General features: G+C 48.7%; 1 protein-coding gene across 1 annotated transcript; it reads right to left on the reverse strand.

The window, feature by feature from the left end:
* Positions 1-8,316: 8,316 nt before the first annotated feature.
* LOC119341642 (protein trichome birefringence-like 19) lies at positions 8,317-9,563 on the reverse strand. Its single transcript, XM_037613513.1, has one exon. The coding sequence runs from the start codon at positions 9,547-9,549 to the stop codon at positions 8,317-8,319; it is 1,233 nt and encodes a 410-aa protein (XP_037469410.1). The 5' UTR covers positions 9,550-9,563.
* Positions 9,564-11,856: the final 2,293 nt, after the last annotated feature.

The raw sequence follows: 11,856 nt of genomic DNA on the forward strand, positions 1-11,856 counted from the left end.
TTCGTTTCCGAGAGGCACGACCATGCCTCTCGCGGAAGCAAAACCGTGTCTTTCACAGAAGAAAAACAAAAGAGGAAACATGTTTTTTTCGTTTTCGAGAGGCACGGCCGTGCCTCTCGCAGAAGCAAAACCGTGCCTCTCACGAAAAAATAAAGAGAATACACGTTTTTTTTCATTTCCGAGAGGCATGGCCGTGCCTCTCATGGAAGCAAAACCGTGCCTCTGACGAAAAAACATGTGTTTTCATGTAAAAAAATATTTTTTTTATCGAAAAGCTAAGAAAGACCGATGAAAATTCGAAACTATCAAAAACATTTTAATAGCCGAAAACCCATGCAGAAAAATAATAAAAAATAAAACCCAGAGCGAGCGCCACACGTAGTGCCGACTAAGAATGCGCCACGCTCTCAACCCATCCAATGTGATCGTTGGGAGGCTCCCGAAGGAGTGTTCCTTAACTAGTTGCTCCCATCTGTGGCACCTTTCATGATAGAAAACATTAGACATTAGGGCATGTTGGGCCCACTTTTGATCATGGCGAAATTTCAAAACTGTCACAAAATTAGGCCGATCAATTTTTGCCGTAAATCCACAGATATCTTGTAGTGGTTTGGGCCCTTTTAGCCAACCGAGGGTATATCTTGTGCACCGGTGTAATTAATGCTATCGGTGCACCGGACCCGGTTGCACGTTGAAAAATGTTCGAATTTTCTTTTTAAAGAAAGTATATTGAGACAACATCATTTCATGATGCCACAAAAATTTATATCAAAATTCAAAATATTGCACGAGATACAAAAATAATAAATTTGACATCAATGTGAACCTAATATAAGTTGGCCTTTAGTTTTTTGGCACATTATCACATTGATGTCAAAACTGACATTTTTATACCTCGTAAAATGTCTCAAATTTAGTTATTTTTGTGACAAGATCGAATAATGTTGTGTCAATGCACTAATATTTTTGAAATTTTTCAATCGTTTTTAACTGTGCAACCGGGTCCGGTGCACCGGTAACATTAATTCCCCCAGTGCACCAGATACGCTCTCCTAGCCAACCAACGACATGCTCTTTTTACATGGATATCTGATATTTCATTAACGAAATTGCCGAGCAAGATCGTTGGCCACCAAGTCATGCACGAACATTGGTGCGCGTGCGTCGCCTAGCCATACAGCTTGGAGATCGATGACCATCTTCGAGCCATGTTATGATAGCATCCGCTACCTCTTTTTTTTGCGAAATCGCTACTTTATTTACATTGTCTCGGCAAGTACTTCATTAACCAATGACATGTTGATTCTCAAAAATGCAAATTTTCATGTCATCATGGGAGTAAGAACTTTGTTTACATTTGTATATCTCATTTTTGAAATTATTAAAAATATAGGCAGCAGAGTCTTGTTGCTTCCCCTAAGCATAATATAAGACAGTTTAGTGATCCAACCAAAACTCCTTATATTAGTTTCCAGAGGAGTAACCTTTTGTGTACATAAATAATTTTCCAATATTACCAGCTGCTTGAGAATGAAGAGTTGAAAGCCACCAAGATGGCGCCGATCTCGAAGGCCGAGCGGTCCATGGCGGTGGCGGCGGCTCCGGTGCGGTCAAGCTCGCGCTCTAGGGGTGCCAAGGCGAACCTGTCGGCGCTTCAACATGCTCAGCTGATCCAGGCCCAGAAGAACATGGAGCTCAGAGGTAACCCTCCTCCACGCTTTACGGTTCTGAATGCTTTCTCTGATGATCATCTTAGTGAGGTGCTGGAGGAGTGTGGGGTGGACGCGTCGTGCATAGGTGGAACGCGCGAGTTGTTAACTTTGTTGCGCGCGAAAGAACAGGCGCAGGCGGCGCTCACAGATGCTACTGCGGCGCGTGCTAACCAGCTGGTGCAGGAGGCAGGGACCTCAGGCACTCGCGGTCCGGTCCGAAAAGGTGGAGTTGGCAACAGGGGTTGCCTCCCCTCCCTCGCCTTGCAGAGCCAAGGTGAGGCACATTACCAAGGCGGTGTCCTCTAAGGGCATTCGCGTTTGCATCATTTAGATGGGCGCGGTCTTTTGGAACACTAGTAGATACCTCGCGCATTGCGGCGGGAAATTGAGCAAAAAAATAGTTTAAGAATAGGACCGTCAGAACTATAACAAACAGATGATTGAAAAAAAAGAACATTATCATTCAGATTAAGCGCATATCTTTATTTATAGTGGAATAATCTTTTTCTTCAATTAAGAACCTTCTTTTACCATCATCCCTTTTCTCCTTTTTTTTTACTTTCTCCAATTTTTTTGTCTAGACAATGCAATTAATATGAGAGGGTGGTTGTCAGAGTTTCATATATCAAGCAAAAAATTTAAACATTACAAACATAGTATTTTTGAAAAGCTTCCGCCCATATTTCCTTCTATTGATGTTTGTGTCTCCTTTAATTCAGCTTTTGGTTGCTGCATATATCTGTTTGGGAAAATTGATAAAAGAATATTACTAATGCTAAACTATGCATGCTATACTTGAGGCAAATAAAGAATTTCATGAATCTGCCAGAACCATATTGCATTGTCTAGTTGACAGAAGTATATTGGATAGGCATAGGGTTAATCTGATTGAATAGTTTATTTTCTCGGCAACAGAAATTTATTATATCGATACAAACGGAGTAAATCTTAACAGAAAGAACACTAAACATTCTTACCTTCTCAATCCTCTTTAATTTGGTAGAGAGTAGAAGAGTCACGTCATCCAACATCTTTCGAGCAACCCAAGTATCTTGAATCAATAATGGTCATAAATTTTTTGTCATAGACTATAACGCATCACTTAAATAGATGAAACCAGCATGTATTGTAATTCTAACACAAGTGCATGTACTGTCAGATGCCACGGCCTCCAGCTTTGGCAAATGGATGACGTGAGGTTGATTCTTGGTTTAGGATTCAAATCAATAGGTGGGTTCAGCAAAATCTGAAACAAAGGGAAAATATGTCCACTCATGTATATCTTGTAGTACCTGGACATCGATGTGCAAGTGGAGGTCGTCAAGCATCCTGCTGATGCACCTAATCAATTCCAAGGTCGTCGTGATGCTCGAGGATGAAACCATCAGCAGCTATCTTGCACATGTGATCATCCCTCGAGGCCACGCACATGCGGAAGTCTTATACAGCCCGTGATGTACACATCCGGCTGAACGTCGTCGTGTTCAAGACGATGAGTTACAGGCTCATAAACTTGGGCTGGTGAACCACGATCGACAATATACTGGCCCTGTGGCCCTGTCGCGTGGTCGGGAAGGTGAGAAGAGGACACGCGAGCAGTAGACGCGCCGGCACCGAGCATGGTTCGCTGCCGCCACAGGGGGTCTTCCAGGCCTTCTGCCGAGGCCGCCGGCGCGCCTCCGCAAGGAAATAGTCGGCCCGATCTCGGCGCGGCTGCATCCACTGCAAGGTGCTCTGCTTCTACTGCGGGGTGCACCTACGGTCGGGAAGCCGGAGGCATAGCAGAGACGGCCGCGGAGGGACCTCGTCACTGGGGAGGAAGACCTCTCACCATCGCTCGTTGCCTCACGCACGACCGAAAAGAAATACCAGATGGGAGGAGCAATTGAATCGCCAGAGTAGTGGGATTTAATGGAGGGAGAAGGAACCGTTTCAATTGGAAAATAATAGTGGGATTTGATGGAGATTGAAGAAGATAGAGAGGAAGTGGAATCCGCTTCGTGTGGAAGACAGAAGGCGCGGATCGCGGCGGCTGGCGGCGGCGCGGTCACGCAAGGTTTTTTTAGGCAAGGCTTCTTCACGGAAGGCGGAAGGGTGGGTCATGGTAGTCTCCAACGATGGAGACCCATGGGCTTCCAATGGGCTTTCTAGTCTCCAAAAATTGTTGAACTGTACGCACAGCCCAAAACATTGAGTCGGAGGCCAGCAGCGAGAGGTATGGCCGGGGAAAGAACGAATCGATATACTTAGCGGTGGCAGTGCCTATTAATTTCCTAAATCTTTGATCAAACGGCTGCGGCTTCTCAACTTTACTGAATCAATGGCTGTAACAATTGGGGTGACGTGGCTTCATGAGAAGGCAGAAAAATCACCTAGTGGGGTGCCCCTATTTAGATATAGAAGATTGGTGGCTTCGGCCACGTGGGTCGCCGATCCCAGCTGAAGGAATATATGCGGAAGGAGGGAATAGACATCGTTGGCTTGCAGGAGACGATTAAATTACATTTCGGCATCATGAGCTGCTCGCCATCGACCCCCTGGAGAGGTTCACTTGGAACCACCTAGCAACGATTGGGCACTTGGGGGCATGTTGTTAGGTTTTGACCAAGCCGTTTACGAGGTGCTAGCCTTGGATGCGGGCACCTTTTTCTGGCTGGGCACATTCACCACTGTCAGTCTCAGAGGGAGCTGGTGGTGATCCAGGTCTACGGACTGGAAGATCACTCGAGATCGGTCGATTTCTTGGGCGAATTGCAAACCAAGGTGCTCTCGGTGGGCGCATCGCTAATCCCGCTATTAGTTGGGGGATTTTAATCTGATCCGCTCGGGAGCGGACAAAAACAACAGCAATGTTAACTGTCCAACGGTGGCCATGTTTAACAACGCCATTGCCACTATGTCTCTTCGGGAGGTGGCTAGGTCTGGGGCACGCTACACTTGGACCAACAAGCAGTTGGCCCCGGTGAGCTCCATCTTGGACAGGGTGTTTATCTCGCCCGACTGGGAAATTTTGTATCCATTGTGCTTGCTCGTGGCAGAGACCAAGATCGGTCCAACCACATCCCGCTTATCCTCACCTCAGGGGAGGAAATGATTGGTCGAAGCCCACGGTTCTTCCTCGAGACGGCTTGGTTCGAAAATCCAGAGTTTGACTCCATCTTCGGGGCGAAGTGGATCCATTGCGTTAGCCAGGTGGGTACCCAACGGGGACCCATGGAATTTTGGAACGCGGTTGGGGGCCGCCTGCGGGCTTGCCTCAAGGGTTGGGGGGCCAATTTGGGTCGTTAAGAAAAGGTGCTCAGGGAGAGTATCCTCGCAGAGATTGCGAATCTCTATGAACAAGCTAACGAGCGGCCTTTTTCTGAACAACAATGGGCCCAACATTACACGCTGGAGGATCAGGTTCAGTCCTTGCTCCGCGCGGAAGAGGAGTATTGGCGGCGGCGTGGTGGTCTTAAGTGGGTATTAAAGGCGATGCCAACATGAAATACTTCCATGCCTACGCTAACGGGAGACGGCGTAGATGTGTGATTCTCCAGCTGCAGTCCGAACAGGGGTTACTGCTAGCCCAGGAAGATATAGCGCATCATGTCTACGACTTCTATATCCAACTGATGGGTATGAGTGAGGAGCAGCGGGCAAGGTTGCGCGCTGACTTGTGGGAGCCATCCCAGCTCGTTACCGACCGGGAAAATGAGAGCTGGGGCTCGCCTTTTTGCCCGAGGAGATTGCTGCTGCTCTAGGAGCATGAAAACCTACACCTCGTCGGGCCCAGATGGATGGCCAGTGGCCATGTTTAAACACTTCTGGTCGCTCCTTTAGGGACCTATATTTGAGGTGTGCAATGGCTTCATGCGTGGAATGGTAGATATCGCTCGGTTCAATTTTGGCGTCCTATCGCTTATTCCCAAGGTGGTAGGAGCTGATAACATTCAATAATTGAGGCCTATCGCGTTAATTAATGTCCTGTTTAAGATTTGTTCCAAAGCGACCAACTCCCGCCTTGTCCCGATAGCGCACCGTACTATTAGCCGCAACCAAACAACTTTTATCCGCGGTCACAACATCCTTGAGGGTACGCTTGCCCTGCAAGAGATCATCCACGAACTCAAACGCACTAGGGAATCGGCCATCCTTCTAAAATTAGACTTCGAAAAGCATACGATCGAGTTAACTGGAACTTTTTGCGTTAGGTTCTGCTGAGCTGTGGTTTCTCAGCCATGTGGGTCCACTGAGTGATGCAGCTAGTCTCGGGGGGCCAGACTGCTATATCGGTTAACGGGGAAGTTGGGAACTTCTTCCGGAACAGACGGGGACTGCATCAGGGTGACCCGATGTCTTCGATCTTGTTCAACTATATGGTGGATGCCCTTGCAGCTATGCTGCGGAAAGCCACCTCAGCTGGCAACATCAAGGGAGTGGTCGGCCATCTTATTCCAGGGGGGACGTCTCACTTGCAGTACGCAGAAGACACCCTTCTACTGTTCCAACCAGATACTCATAGTATCGCTACGGTTAAAGCATTATTGTTGAGTTTTGAATTGATGTCGGGGCTCAAAATCAACTTTCACAAGTGTGAAGTGCTATCTATGGGGGTAGATAGTGAGGAGCGACGTCACATCGTGGACCTCCTCAACTGTAAAGTGGGAAAATTCCCATTCACGTACCTAGGCCTGCCCCTAGCACCTCGACGGTTGACAATCGATGATTGGGCACCCCTATGTGGCAAAATGGGGAGAAAAGTGAGCCCCTGGCGCGGCAAGTTCATGTCCTCTGCGGCAAGACTTGTCCTGACCAACTCTAGCCTCTCCTCGCTTCCCATGTTCCCCATGGGTCTTTTCCTGTTGGCGGAAGGGGTCCATGCTAAAATGGACACGCCGAGAGCCCGTTTCTTTTGGGAAGGAACGGGCCTCGAACGCAAGTACCATATGGTCAAATGGGCTGCGGTGTGTAGGCCCAAGTCCTTGGGCGGACTAGGAATCACAAACACCAGACTCCAAAACATCGCGTTGATGTGCAAGTGGATCTGGAAGCTATCACAAGGGGCGACTGGCTTATGGGCTGACATCCTTAGGGCGAAATACTTCCCAAATGGGAATTTTTTTCGAAGGGGATGCGAGGGGCTCCCCTTTATGGAATGATTTGAAGGCAATCAGACCAGCCTTCAGCCAAGGGGCCAAATTCGCTGTTGGAAACAATCATTCCATCCGTTTCTGGCCCGACTTCTGGGTGGGCCCTCGGCCTCTCTGGGAGAAATTTCCATACTTGTATGCAACTGCGGTGCATCCAAATTTATGGGTGGCAGATGCCTTGGCTCCCCCCCCCCCCTTCCCCGGCAATTTCCTTCTGCCGTAACCTAAACGACCAGGAGACATCGAGGTTGGGCGCTTTGCTGGATTTAGTGAACCACGTTGCCTTGTCCAATGAGCCCGATGGGGTGTAGTCGCATCTAAACGCCTCCGAAAAGTTTTCCCTCAAGTCTTTATATCACAAATTGTGCCAAGGGATGGCACAGAGGGAGGCTAAAGGACTCTGGCAAGCCCGCATTCCGCTGAAGATCAAAGTTTTTCTTTGGCAAATGTTCTGGGATCGGCTCCCTACGTCTATCAATATAGCTAAACGGAACGGTCCAGCGACGGGTCCGTGCGCATTATGTGGGAACCCCGAGAATGCAAACCATGTTTTCTTTCTATGCCCACTTGCAAGGTTCGTCTGGAGCGCTGTGCGCGAGGCGGCTGGCGTCCTCTGGGACCCGTGCTCCTCTTCTGAACTTGTAGGGCTACTTGATTCGGTCCAGGGACAGAGCAAGTGTGTGTTGTGTACTAGTATAGGGGCGCCGTTATGGTCCTTACGGCTCACTCGCAATAAACTTACCACTGAGCGCACTCTCCTGACGCACCCAGCTAACATCGTATACAAATGCTCTATCATCATGCAGCAGTGGAGTCCGTTGGCAAAGCAGAAGGACTCTGAGATCGTGAAGCACGCGAAAGAATGAATTCACCAAGTGTACGTGGCGGCTAGGTAGCCGGCGATGCAAGGTTTAGGGTGGGAGTGCTCTTTTGTGTTGCGAGCATGCGTGCTCTAATGCCTAGGCCTTGGCCTTGTAACTTGCTCGCTGCCCAGCTTTGAACCCTCCACACTCTTTATCTCGTTGCGCCTTGGGCTTTTGGTTTGTGTAATGTTCGATCGGTTGCTACTCTGCCTGTCGCGTGGGCTTTATTAATTTAAAGCCGGGCGCTCCTAGCATCTTTGTTCTAAAAAAAGTAGTTGAAAGCACATACTCGGTCCATCAAATTACCAAGCTACTCCCTCCGTCCCATAATATAAAACGTTTTTTTACACTTATATAGTGTTAAAAAACGTCGTATATTATGGAACGGAGGGAGTAGCTAATTAGTACTCGATACATCCTCTTTTATCCATTTTGATGACAAGTATTTCGTGACGAAGGGAGTAATAGTAAAGTAATAATACTCCTTAGCATCAAAAAACTTGTCTTAAGTTTCTCTAAATATGGATGTATCTAGACATTTTAGTGTTAGATACATCCGTATTTCAATAATACAAGACAAGCTTTTTGAAACGGAAGTAATACTGTTGGTTAACCGATCAGCATGTGCATTAGCATGTCGTTGCACTCGTCCATGGCGCCGGGCAGGCACCAGTGTAGGCAGTCACGCGACACCCTGAACTTCTCCGGCTCCCACAGCCGGTACTTGCTCGGGTGGCCGTCCGGCCGCAGCGCCATAGCCTCCGTCGCGTGCATCAGCAGCATCCTCACCCCTTTCCCTCTCGCCGCAGCCTCTGCCGCGGCGAACTCCTCCACCTGTATCCGGCGCATCTCCTTCTGCCCCTCGTCCATCTCCCACTCGCCACGCCGGAGAGGCCGCGTCCGGACGCAGTCGCCGTCCTCGTTCCGCGTCCCGTTCTCGTAGTGCGACGGCGATATCGTCCGCACGATGACCGTCCTGGAGCGGCCGCCCGGCGCGCCCACGGCCGCGCGGAGCGCGCTCCGGAACGCCAGCCGCAGGGAGTACCGGAGCGTGAGGTCGGTGATGTTAGGAGCGAGGCAGCCGCTGCACCCGACGAGACGGCCGCGCTCGTAGAACACGGACGGCCGGTAGAACCAGCTGCCGGCGGAGACGACGATGTAGTCGAACATGCCGGCGTGGGCCGCCCATCCAACGTCCGGCTCGTCTAGGTGGAGGCTCCACAGGCCGGCCCCGCTACGCGCCGGGCCGTCCCGGTCGGTCTCGACGGCGCGGACGAGGAACGGCGACCAGAAGTCGGCGACGGCGAAGCCGTGGCGCTCGTAGCGGTAGACGTATCCCGCTTTGGTCCACGGCACGGGCCGCTCGGCCCGCGCCAGGAGGCACACGAGCGAGTGCATCTGGTTCCTGGCGAGCGAGTCGCCGACGAACGCCACGGATTTGCCCCTCATGGCGCCGAGGAAACGCGCCGCGTCGAAGCGCGGCAGCTCGCACCCGTCCGGCCGCCACCGCCACCGGACGAACCCGAGGTCCGGCTTGCCGTACCGCATGCAGTCGTAGTGGCCGTGGATCACGGGGCACGTCTCGTTGGTGTACCGCGGCGCTTCCGGGTCGGGCACCCACTCGCCCTTGAATATGTCGCAGGACCCGTTGACGCCGCGTCCATGGCCCGTCGTGCTCGTGAGCAACGGCGGCATCAGCGGCACGCGGTGGGGCAGGCTCATCGCCGCGAGGACCACAAGACACGTCGTGAGGACGGCAGCGGGGAGCACATAGTGCCAGTGGCGGCTGTAATGGGCAATCGACGGGAGATTTACTCCATGAAACTTCATCGCTGTTAACATCTATCCCAAGTTCCCAACGAACTACGGATCATGAACATTATGTTTATGATAGTATGAACGAGTTTATGTATACAGATTCTTTTTTTGTGCTGCTTCATGAACGTTCATGAGTGTACTGGCAGCTGGAAGTGGCAAGTCGATGCGGTAGCATTGACGACGAAGACGGTGGTGACTAGTTAGCGTTGCCCGGTACGTAATTAGTATGCGGCTTACACTTGTTATGGTGGATTCCACGTGACCTTCAGTGCTAAACAGGTGCGCTTGTAAACTGAGCTAGCGGTAGAGCTTCAATCTTCTTGACTCGCGTGTCGAGATCCAGGAAGGGAAGTTCACCAACCATTCCAGCATTCGATAATGAGCATTTTATTTGAGATCTGTCACGTGTTTTTCAACGCTATGGTTGTAAGGATGCGTTTGATTACCTGCATCATTTTTAGGCACTTTGCGTACTTATCTTAATAGGGTCTGGCTTAGTATATGAAGGCAAAAAACTAACATCTGCATGTTGATTGGTTGCATGCATCCTCCCTAGTCTGCATGTGTCGAAATTGAAGGCCTGCTATTTGGTTGCGGACTTATTTAAAGGGAAACACAAGTTTGATTGTTTGGTTGCATCCAGGATAGTTGTGTGGTAACCTTCACCTCGATGTGGTGAGGTTACCAGAGGCACACATGGAAAGAACTAAATTAGACCGAACAAACTTAGGCACAAACACAAGTCTTAATCACGTGTCACAAATTTTAAGCCAACATAATACGATAAGTTTCGAACAAAACTCAAGTCTTAAACCAACAACCAACAAGGAACGGGCAACAGGAGCTTAGGCGGTCACGGTGAAGGCGTTGTCGTGCTCCTTGCACTTGGTAACCACCTCCACGTCGTCGTCGTAGAAGACGATCACCTTCATGGTGTCGAGGGTCAGCAGCTTGAACGTAAGCATGTACCCGATCATGATCTGGTGAACAGCGGCGAAGGTGGCCCAACCCTGATCAAGGGTGACCCTGCCGTTGATCACCCTCACCGTCACCCTCCATGCGCAACTGGTGTTCGTCTTCAGTATGGACTCTATAGGGACGGCGGGGAAGTGCTTCGTGAACTCCAGGGGCATTGGCAAACTCTCCAGCTTTGGAGCAAGGATTGAAGAAAAATATGCTCTAGAGGCAATATAAGGTTGTTATTTTATATTTTCTTATTTATGATAAATGTTTATTATTCATGCTAGAATTATATTAACCAGAAACTTGATACATGTGTGAATACATAGACAAAACACCGTGTCCCTAGAATGCCTCTACTAGACTAGCTCGTTAATCAAAGATGGTTAAGTTTCCTAGCCATGGATGATGTCTACTATACAACCTTCTTCTTGTAGACGTTGTTGGGCTTCCAAGTGCATAGGTTTGTAGGACAGTAGCAAATTTCCCTCAAGTGGATGACCTAAGGTTTATCAATCTGTGGGAGGCGTAGATTGAAGATGGTCTCTCTCAAACAACCATGCAATCAAATAACAAAGAGTCTCTTGTGTCCCCAACACACCCAATACAATGGTAAATTGTATAGGTGCACTAGTTCGGCGAAGAGATGGTGATACAAGTGCAATATGGATAGTGGGTATAGGTTTTCGTAATCTGAGAATATAAAAACAGCAAGATAACTAATGATAAAAGTGAGCGTAAACGGTATTGCAATGCTAGGAAACAAGGCCTAAGGTTCATACTTTCACTAGTGCAAGTTCTCTCAACAATAATAATATAATTGGATCACATAAGTATCCCTCAACATGCAATAAAGAGTCACTCCAAAGTCACTAATAACGGAGAACAAACGAAGAGATTATGATAGGGTACGAAACCACCTTAAAGTTATTCTTTCTGATCGATCTATTCAAGAGTCCGTAGTAAAATAAGACAAAACTATTCTTTCCGTTCGATCTATCATAGAGTTCGTACTAGAATAACACCTTAAGACACAAATCAACAAAAACCCTAATGTCACCTAGATACTCCATTGTCACCTCAAGTATCCATGGGCATGATTATACGATATGCATCACACAATATCAGATTCATCTATTCAACCAACACAAAGTACTTCAAAGAGTGCCCCAAAGTTTCTACCGGAGAGTCAAGACGAAAACGTGTGCTAAACCCTATGCATAAGTTCACAAGGTGAACCCGCAAGTTGATCACCAAAACATACATCAAGTGGATCACGTGAATATCCCATTATCACCACAGATAAGCACGGCAATACATACATCAAGTGTTCACAAATCCTTAAAGACTCAATCCGACAAAACAACTTCA

The sequence above is a fragment of the Triticum dicoccoides genome, chromosome 7B (assembly GCF_002162155.2).
Source record: "Triticum dicoccoides isolate Atlit2015 ecotype Zavitan chromosome 7B, WEW_v2.0, whole genome shotgun sequence".
Lineage (NCBI taxonomy): Eukaryota > Viridiplantae > Streptophyta > Magnoliopsida > Poales > Poaceae > Triticum > Triticum dicoccoides.

Coding starts and splice junctions, on each gene's coding strand:
- LOC119341642 (XM_037613513.1), bottom strand. CDS start 9,549: ATGTTAACAGCGATGAAGTTTCATGGAGTAAATCTCCCGTCGATTGCC.